General features: G+C 40.5%; 1 protein-coding gene across 4 annotated transcripts in view; it reads right to left on the bottom strand.

The window, feature by feature from the left end:
* The window catches only part of MAP4K3 (mitogen-activated protein kinase kinase kinase kinase 3), a 306,530-nt gene that overhangs the window by 79,566 nt on the left and 206,796 nt on the right, over positions 1 to 20,168 (bottom strand). For all 4 annotated transcript variants that reach the window (XM_077282921.1, XM_077282922.1, XM_077282923.1 and 1 more), the window contains exons 12-13: positions 19,756 to 19,866; positions 1,019 to 1,097 (exon numbers count right to left, since the gene is read on the bottom strand). In XM_077282921.1, the coding sequence (XP_077139036.1) occupies positions 1,019 to 1,097; positions 19,756 to 19,866 (190 nt within the window). The remainder of the gene's footprint in view (positions 1 to 1,018; positions 1,098 to 19,755; positions 19,867 to 20,168) is intronic.

Below are 20,168 nucleotides of genomic sequence, written 5' to 3'. Positions count from 1 at the left end.
TTTTTGCTATTAAAGAGGATTCCCCAAGACTGAAAGCTATACCCTATCCATAAAATAGGGAATACCTTACAAATCGTTGGGTGTCCGACTGCTGGGACCACAAGCGATCATGAGATTGGGAATATTGCAAAGGTCAAGTATGCACACTTCTGCTTCACTCATCGTCTACTGGACTACCAGAAATAGCCAAGTACTGTACTCCTCTATATCTGACAGTCCTATAAAGAATGAGTGCATGCTTGACCTTCGTTCTATTCAGAACCCTCTTTTTGTTATGACTGCTGATGGTCCCAGGTGTCAGGAACCCAGTGATCAGTATCAATATATTATTCCCTATCGTGGGGAAAACACCTTTAAAGGTGATATGACTAGGTTTTGAAAGAGTTAAAACGACACAGCACAGTGGCTCAGTAATTATCAATGCAGCCATGTAATGTTGGGGTCTTGGGTTCAAATCCCACCAAAGACAACACATACAAGCAGTTTGTATGTTCTCTGGTTTCCTCCCGCACTCCAAAGACATACTGATAGGAAATTTATATAGCGAGACCCATCGGGGACAGCGATGATGTATGTAAAGGGCTGCAGAATATAATGTTGCTATTCAAGAAATTATAAATGAATCCATTTCCAGCTAGTCAACAAATATATGTACAAATGCAATGAATTTTTACAGACATTATTTAAATGGGATAGTCTGGGGAGTAGGAACACCTGAGGAAGTCATGCATCCATCCAGGCAAAGTTAATATTTAATGACAAGCAGTGGAGGCTTGAGACATATTGCGGCCCTTGGGCCAGAGCAGACAGATATGTTTGAATAAATCCAGCAAAAATACATCTTCTGTAGAAGGAGTTCTCTACTTTCTATTTAATAAAGAATTAGATCATCATAAGCATACAGAGCAAAAATAAAAAAAAGGACCCGGAAAGCAGATGTTCGGCTTACAAGGCAAGAGAAGCCAAGTATGAGAAACTACAGAATACAAGAAAGCAGAAATAGCTGGCGGAGCCTTACAATTAATTTCTGAACGGGTCTTCTCCTCTCTGACACTTCGACTTGTTGAGTGAATCCTGTGCGGAACAACAACCGCAGGCTGAAAAAGAAAAGAAAAAGAAAATAATGACTAGAATATTGCAAATGACTTTCTCACTAGGGCTGTATATGCTGCGAAGACTGAACAGCATGCAAATCGTCGTTGTCAAGGGTTTGACTGGAGCTGCCTGATTTCAGCCCACTTCCATATCCAAGTAGGAAAAAGAAATTTACAAAAATGATGACGGCTAAAAACGCCTGCGATCATAAGTATCTTCTATGCAGTATTCTGCACGGTTAGAAATAATTACATCATTATGGAGGCCAACAAGATGAAAGAAAAATTATTACAGCATTGCTGGGAACACCGGTAAGTTATTCCCTCCATCCAGAAATTGGATCCCCACTGATTAGAAAGTGTCACTTTACATTATGGTAAAACACCTTTAAATGCTAAAAGATTTATGCTGCCCATTTTCCTCTGCTGTAGTTTCAATACAATCAGTGTTTTATCAGCAAGAGATAATCTTTACCAACATTATGCTGCTGGTGACAGATTCCCTTTAAAAGAGAACTGGAACATGTCTGCATGCTATAGTGGAGGGTTAGCGAACAAGACTGATTCATAATGCTAAAAATAAAGATTAATTGTAATTTATTAATTTAATTACTGCTCGTTCTGGTATCCAGTGGGTGGTCCTAATCCGTGATTGACAGCCTTCCATATATGATTGCGCAGCAGGGAGAGCTGCCAATTCCTGAGTAAGACCACCCATTAGACTCCCAATGTCCAGAAAGAGCAGGATCTTTAAAAAAAAAAAAAACCTTCAATTTCTGCTGAATCTTTTCTCACAAGAATTAGGAGCTCTGCCCCTTTGCCATATAACATGCAGGTCACATTTCTGCCTGTACCCTTTAAGCTAAAAAATAACTAGCGACAAAATGCACAATCATCATCCATCAACCCAGAAAACCTGTAATTTTCGTAACTATAACTGTTATGATTGTAAAATGCAGAAGCAAGTAATACTGAAAACAGCACCCATCCTACCCAAACAAGGCATTATACTGTATCCATATGTATAGCTTTATATTCATGAACAATTAATCATTTGGACAGGCTCGTAAACCCATCTGATCTACACCAATAATGAACACATAATATATAAAAATGAACACAAGCAATATGTGTTTTTTTCCCCAAAAACTGTAGGTAAACCTGCAGAGCTATGTTAATGCAGTGAATGACAAACTGAGCTCTGCTACATTTGTACATAGTCAACTACAGTTTCCTAACAAAAGGTATGTCGACATTGACTTGTAGGATTGCTACCTTCCAATAGGTGACACCAGAGTTCTAGCTCTCTTCCTCTCTGAAGACACAATTTGCATAATTAGCATATTTCCCAGAGGAGCATTGCGGCTTTAAGTCTCCTCATCTCGGCATGCTCGGCATGTCAATCTCCGCAAGGAGAAACAATACTTCTTGGCTAACAAAAGGCAGAAACGTAAAGCAAAAGTAAATGAAAGGAGCTGGGTATATTCTTTACAATATTTGGATTGAAACATCCACGCATTTTGGACGGATTTTCTTATCCAATGACAAAAAAGGCAGGCTTAAGGACAGGTGAGAAATATAAATCTGAGCTAAGCAAAAAAAAACAAAAAAAACTAGATGTGTTTTCTGATCCACGGAAAAGGAGATGTGGACATAATAGGGGATTGATTACTATTGGGAAACATTTATAGCTCTCCAGGATGTGATTATATCAGGCAGCTATAAACCTCAATTGTAGCTTCCTACCATGCTGTAATAATAACTTAAAAGACAACTGCTGCCTCTTAATCCTCTTACTGATAGATAAACCAATGCACCATTAAGAAATAGTTTTGGAATGCCCCAGGAATAGGGAAAAGAGATTAGAAAGCTCAGAGACACAGCGGACTTCATCACATCTGATCACCCTAGGAACACAACATTCAATGATGTTCACCTTTACATTACAACAAATTAAAGGGTTTTTCTCAAGTTGTCTCCTGACCAGCTCCCAAAACTGCAATCTTCTTACTTTCAGGTTTTCGGCAGGGTGGGCTTTCCTCCTTGAGTAACGGTGGTGTAGTATTAGTATTACTATAAAGCTCAGCACAAGTTCTGCTATAACACATTCATCTATCAGCGGATTGTTCTGAATCTACATGATTATCAATATATTTACATAGAGATAACAGGGCATTTGAATAAGCACAGGGCTCAGTGAGAGCCATGATTAGATGAACTGCTCTGAAAGAATCCCATGTTGGGGGTTGGTGATTTTGAAAGATTTATAACAGCAGCTTGTCAAGAGCTAAGCGGGTGGTGAGGGAAAGGGGGATCATTTGTAAAAAAAAAATGGGTTGTCGAGAGCTGACCGGGATGTTAGGAGTTAACTCCTAACTGCAGTGTTTGCTATGCTTCTCCAAGCACTAGTGAACAACCTCCATGGAAACAAGCTGTGCACTAATGCAAGATAAAAATTCTCATATCAGGAGAATGAAAGTTGATAGGAAAAGGAACTTAATTGCTAATTTCCTAGAGAAATTGAAAAATGCAATTGAGCTGTACATGTTTATTAGCTGGAATGGACAACTTACTTTTGACTTTACAAAGCAGTCACTGCACCCTGGAAATCAGTATTTCTATTTTTAAAGAGTTAATATCTTTATAATAAAATTATCTATCATGCGCAGTTCAAAATCTTAATAAGTGCCATGTGGTATCACATAAACATCTAAATTCACTTATCCCTTAGATCCTATCACGCAAAGGCCTTCTGCTGACAATGGATGAAACATGTAAAATACAGATAGGAAAATTCGGCTCACATCTGCGCATATGCTGGATGCATTCCCCTACTATCTTACATCCCTGGGATGTGGTGACATCGGGATGCGCAGTACACACAAACCAATCATGAGCAGCTGGGAGAAGGGATAAACAATTCCAATTAGGTGACATGACCAAGCAGTTATGGTATACTAGGACATTTATTTAATAAAGTGTGTCATAACTGGAGTCAGAAGTTATACCGATCAAAGGCTGGGGGCATTAGATCCCTGCCTACACCCCCACTGTAAATGAAGCAGACATGGAGTGTGTACTACATTCAGTGGGGAAATTAAGTATTTGATACACTGATGAATTTTATGGTTTTCCCACCTACAAAGAATGGAGAGGTCTATAATATTTATCGCAGGTACACTTCAACTGTGAGAGACAGAATCTAAAAATAAAAACCAGAAAATCACATTGTATGATTTTTAAATATTGAAATTGCATTTTATTGCATGAAATAAGTATTTGATCAGTTACCAACCAGCAAGAATTCTGGCTCGCACAGACCGGTTTATTTTGTTTTCCTTTAAGAAGCCCTCCTACTCTACACTCAATACCTGTACTAACTGCAACTGTTTTAACTTGCTACCTGTATAAAATAAACCTGTCCATACACTCAATCACACCCCAACCTCTTCACCATAGCCAAGACCAAAGAGCCGTCTGAAGACACCAGGGACAAAAATGTAGACCTGCGCAAGGCTGGGATGGGCTACAGGACAATAGGCAAGCAGCTTGGTGAGAAGGCAACAACTGGTGGCACAATTATTAGAACATGGAAGAAACACAAAGACTGTCCATCTTCCTCAGTCTGGGGGCTCCATACTAGGTCTCACCTCGTGGTGTAAGTAGGATTCTGAGAAAGGTCAGGAAGCAGCCCAAAATTAGAAGGGAGGACCTGGTCAATGATCTGAAGAGAGCTAGGACCACAGTCTCAAACAATACTATACCACACTACAATGTCATGGATTAAAATCCTGCAGGGCACACAAGTCAGCACATGTCCAGGCCCATTTGAAGTTTGCCAATGACCATCTGGATGATCCAGAGGAGGCATTGGAGAAGGTCATGTGGTCAAATGAGACCAAAATAGAATTTTTCGGTTTCGACTCCACTCGTCGTGTTTGGAGGAAGGAAGAAGGATGAGTACAACTCCAAGAACACTGTCCCAACCGTGAGGCATGGTGGGAGAAACGTCATTTGGGGGTGCTTTTTTGCAAAAGGGACAGGACGGCACCGTATTAAAGGGAGGATGGATGGGGTCATGTATCACGAGATTTTGGCCAACAACCTCTTTGCCTCACTAAGAGCAATGAAGATGGGTCGTGGATGGTCTTCCAGCATAACAATGACCTGAAATACACAACCAGGGTAACTAAGGAGCATTTTAAGGTCTTAGTGGCCCACCCAGTCTCTAGACCTGAACCAATAGAAAATCTTTGGAGGGAGCTGAAACTCAAGGTGGCTCAGCGACAGCTCAGAAACCTGAAATCTCTGGAGACAATCTGTTTGGAGGAGTGGGCCAAAATCCAGGAAACATCTGACCTCTGTAATTGCAAACAAAAGTTTCTGTACCAAATTTTAAGTTCTGTTTTTCTATTGTATTCAATACTTATTTCATGCAATAAAATGCAAATTATGTAAAAATCATACAATGTGATTTTCTGGATTTTTTTTTTAATTCTGTCTCTCACAGTTGAAGTGTACCTACGATAAAATTTACCGACCTCTCCATTCTTTGTAGGTGGGAAAACGTGAAAAATCGGTAGTGTATTATTACAATTATTATCAAATTCCCCCACTGTAGGCAGCACAAGGCAAAACAATGTGATTAACAGGTAGATGGAAATGTTGGATAACCATCTGGGCTACCAGATACGTACTGTACGCCTCCATTGGCACAGAAGTCTTAAACGCTGAGGCATCAATGCTTTCACCTTGTGTAGTTGTTCTGTCTGTACTATAAAACAATATTTTAAGGTTTTTTAATTAGAATTCTAGCTTTACAGAATCCATGAATATCCATGATTAGGGAGGATATTCGCATGTATGGGTAAAATTGCAAAAGTTGTTAGCTGGCAACCCATAGGAGCGCAATATCTGCCTGAATTATGTATATATCATATTCATGTGCAGTCTGTATAGCATTCTCCACAGATGATCAGTAAGAGGACCGTATTATGGTTTCTCTAGGAGGTTCCTGGGGAAAATGACCCAGAGCAGAAATGAGGGCTAAAACTGGATTAGAATCAAATCCAATCAGCTGTCCTCCTCTTACCTCGGCAGAGGAAGGAGAGAGAGGAGTCTGGGGTGATCCTTAACATGTCATCTAAGGGATATCTGTATCAGAGCCCAGTAGAAGCAACAAGTATTGCAGATCTGTGATCGGCCCATATCCCCTGCAGCGTTCTCCTCAGCCAGAACCTCTCATGTATCCGATTCATAAGAAATATCTGTATTGTATTCCTTTTATTTTATACAGTTTTTGTCTATTTGTCTTTTTATTTCACTTTTTGTAACCTTTTTAAGTACTGTAGTTCTTTTTGTACATTAATTCAAAAACGTAATAAGTTTGTGCCTTGTAGCCAGAGTGCAAGTAGTGAACGGTCATGGGAAAAGCTGGGTGTGCATGTGTACCAATGTGTGGGTCAGTGCAGGCGACTCGCTGGTATTATAAAATGGCAAATTGGTGGCAGCGGTAGTGGTGTTCATGACAAAGTGGAGAAATGTGATGGGATGGTCATAACCAAATGATTAAACACTTTAAGTGGCTAAACAATGAAACCTACCAAAAGGGAAGAATTGTAATAATCTGAAAATGTCTATAGGGTGTAGGCTCTGTTCACACCGGATTTTCCTTATTCTGGTGCTCTGCTCTATCATATTAGCAAAACAATTAAATTAATGAAATGCCGAGTCCGTTACACCAGTAACGTTCATAATGAGTCCTTCTGGTTTCTGAAAACACATTACAGAAAGAGAAAGCCTCACCAACACCAGGTCAGATTACCCATGTACTAGCAGTGACTGGCGCCCTATGCCAGCCTCATCTGTATGCATTTTTACTACTAGGCAACCACTCCCTCCATGAATTGGTAGGTTTGTGAATGGTTGTTTCATTAGTATTTTGCACCTGTGCTGCCCCTGCCTTTATCAAAGGGGTCTGCTGCATCCTGCTAATGCATTGGTAATCTGACCTTGTGTTGGGTCTTTATCATGGGGGTGAGCTTCATCCTGCTAGTGCACTGGTAATCTGACCTGGTGTTGGGCCTTTATCATGGGGGTCTGATACATTCTGCCGATGCATTGGTAATCTGACCTGGTGTTGGGTCTTTATCGTGGGGTCAGCTTCATCTGGCTAATGCACTGGTAATCTGACCTGGTGTTGGGCCTTTATCATAGGGGTTTGCTGCATACTGCTAGTGCATTGGTAATCTGACTTGGTGTTGGGCCTTTATTATGGGGAGTCTGCTGCACCTTGCAGGTGCACTGGTAATCTGACCTGGTGTTGGGCCTTTATCTTGGGGGTCTGCTGCATCTTGCTGGTGCATTGGTAATCTGACCTGGTGTTGGGCCTTTATCATAGGGGTCTGCTGCATACTGCTAGTGCATTGGTAATCTTACTTGGTGTTGGGCCTTTATCATGGGGGTCTGCTGCATACTGCTAGTGCACTGGTAATGTGACCTGGTGTTGGGGCTTTATCATGGGGAGTCTGCTGCACCTTGCAGGTGCACTGGTAATCTGACCTGGTGTTGGGCCTTTATCTTGGGGGTCTGCTTCATCCTGCTAGAGCATTGGTAATCTGACTTGGTTTTGGGCCTTTATCTTGGGGGTCTGCTGAATTCTGCTAGTGCATGGGTTATCTGACCTGGTGTTGGGGCTTTATCTTGGGGGTCTGCTGCATACTGTTTGTGCATTGGTAATCTGACTTGGTGTTGGGCCTTTATCATGGGGGTTTGCTGCATACTGTAGAGAATTTTTTAATCTGACCTGGTGTTGGGCCTTTATCTTGGGGGTCTGCTTCATCCTGCTAGAGCATTGGTAAACTGACTTGGTGTTGGGCCTTTATCATGGGGGTCTGCTGCATACTGTAGAGAATTTTTTAATCTGACCTGGTGTTGGGCCTTTATCTTGGGGGTCTGCTTCATCCTGCTAGAGCATTGGTAATCTGACTTGGTGTTGGGCCTTTATCTTGGGGGTCTGCTGCATACTGCTTGTGCATGGGTAATCAGACCTGGTGTTGGGGCTTTATCTTGGGGGTCTGCTGCATACTGCTAGCGCATGGGTAATCTGACCTGGTGCTGGGCCTTTATCATGGGGGTCTGCTGCATACTGCATTGGTACTCTGACTTGGTGTTGGGCCTTTATCATGGGGGTCTGCTGCATACTGTAGATAATTTTTTTAATCTAACCTGGTGTTGGGCCTTTATCTTGGGGGTCTGCTTCATCCTGCTAGAGCATTGGTAATCTGACTTGGTGTTGGGCCTTTATCTTGGGGGTCTGCAGAATACTGCTAGTGCATGGGTTATCTGACCTGGTGTTGGGGCTTTATCTTGGGGGTCTGCTGCATCCTGAGGGTGCATTGGTAATCTGACCTAGTGTTGGGCCTTTATAATGGGGGTCAGATTCATCCTGCTGGTGCATTGGTAAGCTGACCTGGTGTTGGGCCTTTATCTTGGGGGTCTGCTGCATACTGCTAGAGCATTGGTAATCTGACTTGGTGTTGGGCCTTTATCATGGGGGTCTGCTGCATACTGCATTGGTAATCTGACTTGGTGTTGGGCCTTTATCATGGGGGTCTGCTGCATACTGTAGAGAATTTTTTAATCTGACCTGGTGTTGGGCCTTTATCTTGGGGGTCTGCTTCATCCTGCTAGAGCTTTGGTAATCTGACCTGGTGTTGGGCCTTTATCTTGGGGGTCTGCTTCATCCTGCTAGAGCATTGGTAATCTGACTTGGTGTTGGGCCTTTATCTTGGGGTCTGCTGAATACTGCTAGTGCATGGGTTATCTGACCTGGTGTTGGGTCTTTATCATGGGGGTCTACTGCATCCTGAGGGTGAATTGGTAATCTGACCTGGTGTTGGGGCTTTATCATGGGGGTCTGCTGCATCCTGCTGGTGCATTGGTAATCTGACCTAGTGTTGGGCCTTTATCATGGGGGTCAGATTCATCCTGCTGGTGCATTGGTAATCTGACCTGGTGTTGGGCCTTTATCTTGGGGGTCTGCTTCATCCTGCTAGTGCATGGGTAATCTGACCTGGTGTTGGGGCTTTATCTTGGGGGTCTGCTGCATACATCTAGCGCATGGGTAATCTGACCAGGTGCTGGGCCTTTATCATGGGGGTCTGCTGCATACTGCATTGGTAATCTGACCTGGTGTTGGGCCTTTATCATGGGGGTCTGCTGCATACTGCTAGTGCATTGGTAACCTGACTTGGTGTTGGGCCTTTATCATGCGGGTCTACTGCATACTGCTAGAGCATGGTAATCTGACTTGGTGTTGTTAAGGTTGTTTTTTTTTTCATGTGATGTATTTATTTATGTCCTTCTGGTGTCTGCCTTGGTACATGACATTGTACTGACAGGATTGCACATAATGTTGTGCTATTTTGTCTGGATCTGTGTGGAGTCTCCAAAGCTTAATATGCTATTCTCGACTTCCCCATTTACTGTAAATAAAAGCACAGATGAAATTCAACAAGACTGATCCTTCTTTCACCGAACAGCTAACATTTTCGGCCAGTCCATAAAACCCCATACATCCGTGATTGTCAGATGGTGCAGCCAAAATCAAGAGGCTGGATCACCTTTCCTCTACTGTATATGGCACCCGGCGTTTGTCCAGGCTGTAAGACAACTTATGTCATCTGTTGCTACAATTTAACAAGGTCATAACAAAATCTGATGGAGCGGAAATTCAGTTTTTACACTAGCCAATTCATTGGGAGACACCATTCTCTGTTAATAGGAGGGCCTCAAATGTCGCCCGTACAATGGGCTATATGACAAAGGCTTGTCTACTGAGATAACACTTTTCAGCATATTAGAAAGTATCCTTGACTTTTCTTACATTCTAGTAATGGAAAGTCAATAGAGGCAGCTGTGATATCCGTAAGCAAATCACAGTAGCGTGGAAATAATAACCATGAGCATAGTCTTAATTTGAAGCTCGTTTTAACGTTTCTTCCCACATCAATGTCCCTTATTACATCTACGCTAATAAGAAGGGCTTGTAGATTGCCGAATTTAGAACAGAGCACACTAGCCTGTCTCGCTCCATCAGCATCAGTTTTTTTTTATCCCAGTGGGCATAATCCTAATGTGCCAGTACATGAGCTTGCTTTAAGGACTCATCATCTGATATTTGTAAACAAATATTCCTAATCCTTATCTCTCCTCTCCCAAACTGATCCTCACATTAGCCCAAAGCAGACGTGAAACTTATCAGATTTTTTTTAATGTCTTTTTTTTTGGCTTATTTGTTGTCTGAGTAACATTTTATTTTCCCTTTTTTGTGCTCTAAGCTAAAATAAACCTAGTTTCATGTATCCTCAAACAACCTACAGTCGTTCTTCCAAATTCCGTTTCATGATTTTTGAAAACATAGATTAGCTTTGCTCTGTGAATGGCAAAACAGAAATTAGACTTTGGAAAAATAACTTTATTTCATGCACATAAAATAACAAAAATAATGGACTCTCAAAGATTTGATAACAAAAATGATTGAGTTTTCCACAATAGTGTTTTCAAGGTCTGCATGCGGTAATAATATACGGGGGGCACAATGCAGCCTGACGGCTGGGTATGTGTGTATTATTTGTTACAGCACTTCAAGAAAATGGGCTTTGAAATCAAATAATAACACATGTCCTACCAATGCAGGCAAGAAATGACAAGGGAGTGAGCCTACAAACTGACATATTAATATCTAAGCACTTGAAAGGAAAGAGGTATGAGGGAGAAATGATACCTTCACACAGCAATTTCCAAACAACATAATGGCACAGATTTCAGACAAGATTTTCACTGGAAGGGAAAGAGACGGGCTGTCTTGCATCTGTCTGTCAGTCTCTGTAGTGCCTTATAGAAGACACTGGAACCTTATTTCACCGTGTGAACCAGAAAGTAAGTTGCTATCTTCACTACTTTAACCAATTACCCTTTCAACTAAAATACTTTCCTCATAGCTAAAATCTGAGTCATTACCGTATATTATATTCTGTATGGATCTGTTCAGTCAAAACTGACCCTTCAATTCTCTATAGTCTGTTTCTCGCCAGGCATTCCTGTTTTCCATGGTCTGTTTCATTTGCTTTATGTTCATTCACATGTCATACTTGATGGCATACGGCCTTCACTCTCCAGTTTCCTTCTATCACTGACCGACTTCCTTTCTAATTTGCCCTCAACACATGCCCAAATTCAGTTTTTGTTTAATGACCTTGCCCCCCAGGGACAACTCTGGGTTTACATGATCAATAACATATTTGCTTGTGGTCCTAGCTGTCCATGGGATTAGATGAAGGCTTCACCAGCACCACAGCTCAAAGGCATCAATATTTTACTTCAGTCTTCTTTCATGAGTGTCCAGTTCTCGCAGCTATAAGTCACAACTTGGAATACAACTGCAGTGATCAGTATTTTTTTTGACTGTGATTGAGATATCTTTGCATCTTCATATTTGGTCCATGCTGTTGTAGGGCCACTGTGATTAATGAGGTACTCAACAAAAACAAAGCTGTGAACTGATTATGCTAGTTGGGAGCCTCGGGAACACCTTTCATACTCAGAGCTTGTAATGCTCAACACTGTCAAAAATCTTGGTATAATCAATGAGGCACAGGTGGAGCTTCTTCTGATACTCCCTCACCTGTGATATGGTCCATGTCAGGTTTGCAATCGGATCACTACCCTTACAAATCAGCTTTGGCGTCAAGAAGTTCTCTATAAAATTGTTGCCCAAGAGCATTTGAACAATCTTTAGAAACACCTTGCTGGCATGAGGAATTAAGGGGAACGATCTATAGTTGGTCAAGTCCCTGGCATTGCCTTTCTTCGGTAGTGGGATGAAAACTGAATTTTTTCCAATCCTTTGGGGGTATGCAGGTCCTTCAGATCTTCTGGGATATTGCTGTCAGTGCTCTTCTGACTGACTGGTGCTCTGCAGGGATACCATCAATGACAGTTGCTTTGTTATGTGTCAATTGCGTCAGTACTCAATCCACTTCACTTTCCAATGAAGCTTGGTGAACATTGTATCTTGTAGGTTCAAAAATGAACAGAAAACCATGTTTAAAGTGAGTATCAGCTATTTCAGAAAAATAAAAGTAGAAGACAAGTGATAACAGCACAATCAGGGGCTATCTTAACGTGATTTGGTCTTTATGAGAGATGAGCAATTCCATATGCACTGCCTCGTTCCGGCATCCAGTCTGGTACTGCACTGCAGAAGGACTTCTCTTCTGCACCTGGCATCCTGGCTAGGCCATATCTCACGGGGCCTAGTAAGTGACAGAAGCACACATGATGCTGGGAGCAGAAGTGAAAACTGGCAGCCATGCAGAACTAGACTGGAAGCCAGAAGAGGCTAGCGTAAATCATTGCTCATCTCTGGCCATTACACTTTAAGAATAAACAGAAGAATTCTAAGAATGCTATTACCCTAGCAAAGGAAGTACAATTTTAATCACTGCCATTGTTTTATAGAGTTCAAGGATAAGTAGATAAGAATATGATCATTTGGGAAGCATCTGCATTTATATTACTGCAGTTAACAACACTGAAAGACTCAATTTAAGTACTTCAGTCTTGTATGTGCTAGCCTCTCCTATCTATGTGGGCAGAACACATTAGGCTAGATTCACACAATTTTCACCACACCACTGTAGTGGACTATAGTTTTTCATTATACCCCACCACAACCTGCACCTCCCCATAAAATATGTATAAGGTTAACACATCTAAAATGTAGACTTGTTATTGATTTGGTGAGAAAAAAATGATTCCTCTAGAAGCACCCAACTCGCTGCAGAATTTCGCCTAAAATCCTTTTTAGTGGCCTTAGTATTTTCTATATGTTATTCCCCACCTATTAAGTTGTCTTTCTTTTTTTAAGTCTCTTGATTTTTTTTTTGACAACTGTGGTGTGAACTGAAGAGTTGTCTACAGATAGCTATTTCACCTGACAGCTATGTCTCCAAACCCTTGAAAAGCTAGACTTGGCTGAGCATAGCTGTGTCAGACATCCCTAGCAGTGCCTTATCTCCATGAAAACAGAACAACTGGGAACTTGAACCCCAACTACTCAATCCACATTTTCCCCAAAATCTGCCTTCAGGGAAGGGTCATTTGGAGAGGTCCCCCCCAAACACATTAAAGATGGTCATTCAGTCCTAACAAAATCGGCAGGTTCAATTGATATACATCTAATGTGCATCTAATCTACTGCACACAGGAGTACACAACAAGCATTTTACACAGATTTTCCAAAGCCAAATGATTTGAGTAGAAAAGTAGAATCTAGTCTGGATATAGACAAGGGACAGATCTTTCCAAGTTTACCTTAAAACACAGGACACATCAAGTTAAATTTGGCAATGTATATAATTGAATCTGATCCACTCTTTGGGTATTATTTTTATTACACTTTAGGAACCCATTCATAATTTAACACTTCACCTATCTTTCATTTGACTCACACTCCTCGCCCTGGCAACAGACTAACGGACAGGTCTGGTCACATGTTCCTCCATTTGCAGTAACAAGAGCAGGAGGAGAAGCGGTCATATTTGGATAATGTCCCAAACATCTCTGTTAAAATAAAGATCAAATTGTCACCCCGTTTATTGAACTGCACAACACTGCTAAATGGCAAATCACTTATTGGGGACTACACTGTATAGTTAACAGGCCCAATGAATTGCTGGGGTAAGCAAATACACCCACAAAAGGGGAGGATTGGGAACAATGTTTACCTGCATAGAATACCCATGGCTATATAGTCCGGTGAATTCTTGGCAAGAACATCTATTCCTTATGAACAACCAGAAATTCAATACGAGTACATACATGAAATTCCTATATTGCAAAACAATAGGAACAATTAAATCTTACTCTCAGTCACAGAGGAATTTCACATAAAAGTATGTACCATAAATTCAGACTTGGCTTCCTCGGGGCATCAAACTACATAGTTTTCCAACACTTCATTATAAAATAATGGAGCCTGGATGGTAACGGTAATATATTTTTCCTACTAAATCAGTTCGGAGGAATGTGCCAGGAACAAAATACAACGTCTTGATAAAACATTAATTTTATTAAGTAAATTTAAAAAATGATGAACAGCATAGTTTAAGCAAACATCGAAAAACAGACGTAGACAACGAAATATGTTGGTGGGTGAGCTAGTGGAAGAACTATATCAAAGGGTTCTCAAGTACGTGTACATGGATGTACCAAACACAAATCACCATGAGGTAACATCACACACCAGTTGGATAGTCTATTACTGCCTGTATGATAAGTACATAAGACCTTGGGTGTAGCAGATTTCTCTGATGTGATAGAATTGGTAATGAATTGCCTTAAAAAAATATATCAATAACACTAAATAGTGACGAGAAGTATGAACAGGTAGGGGATTACATCCAGTACACAGACAAAAAAACATCAATAATACATAAGTACCATCAGCTCACACACCAAAAGAGGCCCGAAATGTGTTTCGCCACCGCCGTCCCCTCTGTCATAGGACCCACAAGTTTTTACAGGGACCCCACTCCCTATCCGTGCATTTCCGGATTTTCTCAGTCCTATAAGTGTGAGGTTTGACAAAGGCCCATAAGGGTCGAAACGTTACCTCAGCACCTCAGTAACTGTCTGTACCATTGTGGTGTTCCTATTAAAAATTCTACACATTTATGATGCAAATATACAATTGGAGTGCGGTTGTTTTCTTCAATTTCTGAATGACCTGGATTTTTCCAAGTTCAACCAGCACCTACGTCATTAACTCCGGAGTGCACGTCACTTCCCCTTTATTGTAAATGTGATTGCTGGCCAATTGGAACAGGAAAAGAAGACTAAGCCACCTGTTCTGAAGTCCAAGAAAATTCTCCTCAGTAGCAACGCCAGCGCAGATGTGTAAATATATTAAGATCACAAGACCAGAAAGACTGGATCACTGTTTTTCGGAGTTTTCTTAAACTGTGCTGTTCATCATTTTTTACATTTACTTAATAAAATTAATGTTTTATCAAAAAATTGTTGTATTTTGCTCCTGACATTCCTCTTTTTTTTTCGGTTACATACCTACCCCTGTGCCTTATGGGGACCTTAAATAAATAACCTGGATCAACTGAGATTTATTTGATATATCATTTCAGAGCAAAGTTTATTCTGGAGAAAGAAATCAGAATTGTGTGATATAATTCATACTTGGCAAATATACTTTGCTATATTACTTTAGAACAGTTTTTAACACCGACTCCTGGCTAGGCTAATAGATAAAAATAAAGGAAGTTATTTTTTTCTTTTTACCACTTCATCCTTGTGCATATTCACGACATGAAATAAATTTGCTTTAAACACTGGAATCCCTTTTAAACTATCAACAATATATAAAAAGAAGAAGCAAAGAATGCTTGGTTGTCGCACGGACAAGCGACGGCAGGTACTGTTTGTTCTTGAAGGAACTGCCGTATGTCTCTCGCATAACTAGAAAGATCTCTCAGAACAACAAGGCGTCTAATGGCTTACTCAGGTGTGCAAGGATACAAAGGCTTATAAAAGGCTGCCTGGAAAGTAATGGTCTAGGACCAAGTATGCACAGCCAGCAACAAACACTCTAGGACTTCTAACTTCAAAACACATGAATGAGTCAGCTAGTGAAAACAAGCCGCTCAGATTTCTGCCGAGCTGTGCTGGCGTAAGTGGAAAGTAAATGAGACACGTCACCTGTGACCACACTGTGACAACGCGCTGCCGCAAAACCACTTCAGCCTAATTTAATCAAATGCCGTAGAAAATAAAATGTAATATTCCCAACAGGTTGAATGCTGTGAAAATGAGGGCACAAAATTCAATTTCAATTTAGTCCTTCAGAGAAATGTTATCTGTAGAGGTTTGCGTCAGGGGTGAAGACTAGAATGTAAGTCTGGAGACGAAGACCGGGAAAAGCCCAAGCATCAATAGAGAAAAAATCCCTCCAATCTTGTATAACTTCCTAAAAAAATCCCTCCAATCTTGTATAACTTCCTAAAAAAATCCCTCCAATCTTGTATAACTTCCTAAAAAAATCCCTCCAATCTTGTATAACTTCCTAAAAAAATCCCTCCAATCTTGTATAACTTCCTAAAAAAATCCCTCCAATCTTGTATAACTTCCTAAAAAAATCCCTCCAATCTTGTATAACTTCCTAAAAAAAAGTCTACAACCTGGAGAACCACTTTGTAAATTAAATAGTTCCTGATATTGAAACATAACATACCTGCCCTCCCGCTCCGGACCCTTTCCAGTGGTTCTGCCATGGTTCACTATCGGGCTGCTGAGCTCTCGCTTCTTCCGCTGGTCCGTCATTTGTCTGAAGGCAGAAAGGTCACAGCAGCCTGATAGCAGCTACTACCTGGCTGCAGAGCGCACGTGGCATAACCAGGTCACTGACCCCGGCTGGAACAGAGAGCCTTTAGGAGGTGAATATATGGGTTTTTGTTTGTTTGGTTGTTGTTTTTTGTTTTTTTTTTACAAAGGGGAGTACGGTATTTTGTCTTGTATTTTTTTCAGCATTTACCATGTGGGTTAAATAACTGAACATCTTTATTGCCTTCATGTCATAAGGAATCTATTAAGGGGGAAGCTTTTTATTTCCTTATTTTCTTAGCATTTTTAACTTGCATCTTATGTATTCTATGAAATCATCTTTTTTTCGCCTCCTCTTTGATACAAGGATTTAGCGTTTACAGATTATAAACGGCCTATTGGCTTGCACACTGTGGTACATGGCTCTCCATAAAACTCAATCCAGCGCTTCCTCATCTTTTTTGTATCCATCACTGGGGTACACGGAAATCGAACTACCACTGAACAAACATATTATCGAGATATGGCAAAAGCTAAGACGTTTTCTAAACCAATAATGTCCATTTAAAAAGAACATTTCACACACATACACATATATTTATTGCAGAATTTTATAAAACAGGAGGAGCTAGGCATATTTATAAGTATGAAGAAACATGGTAGTGTCAAAGTTTGCTGTGAAAAGACACAGTGTAACTCTTCTTTTAGTCTGCTAGATCTATGCTAAGGAGTCCAGTGGGCGGTTCTATCCAATGGTTACAGCCTACTTGACCTGATGTCTGTGAATTTCTAACTAGTCCCACCCACTGGACTCCCAGGTGTAGAAAGAGCAGAGGTTTATATTAACAACCAAGTTATACTGAACAAATTCCCATAAAACTGTACGTATATCTGTTTCTGTCCTCCTGCCCCAAGATAGGGCTGCAATGACATTGTGATGGATTTCCTTTAAGGACGATTATCTGCAATGCAATTTTTTTTATTTTACACATTACATTTACAACTGGTATGAGAAGTGTAATACTGTTTGCTGATTTTGTGTAGCTTTTGTGTATAACCTCTCATTAGGTATTTAAGATTGACATCACGCTAGTAATACTATGTAGGTGACCATGAGGCTATGTGTAGATACAACGGCCTAAACATCAGACACAGTATTCTGCTCATAAACGGTCAAAGAAATTAATTCAATTACAAAATTAAAATCTGACAATTATGCTAAAATGAAGGCGATTGACATGAACTGAAGCAAAATAAACATACTTCATGGAGAGATGAACAGATATATGATCAAGTCTAACATGACAGACTATGGATGTTTTTCCTAGGAGTTAGAATGCAATAAACTGGTTAGTGCTATTCCATGTCACACTACGGTACAAGCTGGGAGACCATCTACAGACCTTGATGAAATGAGCACAGAAGGCACATATGGACTTCACTTTGAAGCTGCAAGCTTGGTGAGAGCAATGTTATATGTACTGCTTTAGCTACTGTAGGTTTAGGAAGCCAGCATACTGTGAAATAGTTAGGTGATACACTCAGCTTGCCAGGAACAAGCAATTGTACCTTGGGACGGGCAGCAAAACGAGGGGCCCGACGCACAGGAGGAGATGCAGGAGAAAAGATACCCCAAAACTTAAACTATGTGGAAAAACAAAAAGGGACCAACGCACACAAAAACATACAGAAAAAAAAATTAAAAGTTTTAAGAGACAAAATTACAAAAGCATTTTTCCTAATCAAAACTACAACTGGTAAAAAAAAAAACACTCTTAGGAAGTGTCGATATACAATTAAGCTCTCCTCTAGGAGGAAGGAACATTGTATCTCTAATGCCACCGATCGGAGGCAATATCTGAACATTGGACAAGCCTTGCAACATGACTAAGAATACTAGCAAAACCAGAGTCTCCTGCAACAGGCAGCCATTCTGTAACAGCCGAGTGCCCTGCTCTGTACTGATGAGAGGCAAGAACCATGAAACAGCAGTCAGACAGCCCAGAGGTCGGCGGAGAAGAGGACTGACGGAGCTCTCCTCTCTCTCCTTGGTGTTTCTGTACATCAATAAAGCTATCATTTCCCTACGCTATGTATCCCACTACCCCAGCTCTGTCACTTGTTGAATGACGTGTAGCTTATTGGTATATAGCACGACTGTAGTACAATGCGGAACGTTGTAGTCTTGCCGGTATTGCGGTCTTGAACTACAATGGATGGGATATTTACCGTAATGCACTACATTGTAGTATATCATATGTGCAGTATACATACGATGACTTTAGAAATAAAGCCATTATCAATCAACCTGAAACAGCTGTGTACAGATGTGGGGTTTTTTTGTATGGAGACTCGGGTTTGGCTGGACAGTTTCACTTGCCCTAATGCTAAATTGCAAACCTTGGCGCAGCATGCCGATATACCACATCGTAGCCTACATGAAACAGCATGGCTATAACTCTACGATGCTAGATGGGACCAGGTATATAGTAGCTCTGCAGCACTATCCAGTTGGAATCACACTTCATCTTTAAAGGATCAGAAGACAAAAATGTATAAGGCCTGGGCAATCCAAGTCTCAACACCCAAAATGTGAAAGTGAAGGGCTTTGCTTTTACTCCATGACACTTATTAGCGTGCCTCCGTGTCTCTTCTCCTGTGACATGTCATCCTCCTCCTTTTTATTCTGCCTTTCGCACTATTTTCTTTCTTATTACTTGCATTGTACGAGTGTTAAAACTGTCTTCTTGTAAAAAGCATTTGCTTTAGCCTTACTACTATACCTTACGGTATATTCGGCACATTTTTTAGTATCTTGAATCTGATCTAGTTTGCAATTATACAATATTGAAATAAATAAAATTAAATCAAATTAAAAATTAAATAAAAAAAGACACAAACATATTTAGCATTGATTAATGATTGCCATTAGATTGTTTCACACCATCCAAAAGTTCTTTGGGTGGATAATACATTGTGGCTTCATTTGGGTCCTACACACAGTAAGACTGCCATGCCTTCAATTTGGATCCCTTTTATGAAAATATATGATATGGAGAAAAAAAATTGCATATTTTTGTTGTGGGAGGTGGGGAATGGTGGTTTTGAAATAATGTTACGAACACCAACATTACTCAAGATCAGCTTGGAGAAAAAAACCATAAGGTTAATGTAACCATGACGGTGAAATCAATGTTAATAAAGAACATTTTACATTAGATTTATCAAGGTAAAATGAGCAAAAACACTAAAAGATGCAGCTTACCTCTGGATCATCATCATCGAAATCATGGTAACTAGAGTGGTCAGGATTATTCACCTTATCCAACAGTTCAATAGCAAGTGTGCGATTCAACGGTTGTGTAACAAACGGATGCTACAAAAGGAAGAAAAAGAAGCGTAAGAACAGTCTTTTTATAGGCTACACTTGTAGCGTTATTTTTCAGTTTTGAATTGCAGCTGCAGTTCACAGGAGTGCACGATGCTGTGTACAATACATTTCTCCGAAACTAAAGCTTGATAATGAAAAATAAAAAAATGTTTGCTTAAGAGGAACCAGAAAGCAGCACTCACCCCCACAATGTGTTAGCAGCGATGGAACAGCCTCCTGATATCCATAATAAGACCATGATTATATATGTTAAGTGTTTATAGAGTTATAGCAAAAAGAAAACCTGT

The sequence above is a fragment of the Ranitomeya variabilis genome, chromosome 2 (genome assembly GCF_051348905.1).
Source record: "Ranitomeya variabilis isolate aRanVar5 chromosome 2, aRanVar5.hap1, whole genome shotgun sequence".
NCBI classification, from domain to species: Eukaryota; Metazoa; Chordata; class Amphibia; order Anura; family Dendrobatidae; genus Ranitomeya; species Ranitomeya variabilis.
The sequence above is the reverse complement of the archived record's forward strand: the minus strand, read 5'-3'. Positions and strand labels throughout refer to the sequence as shown.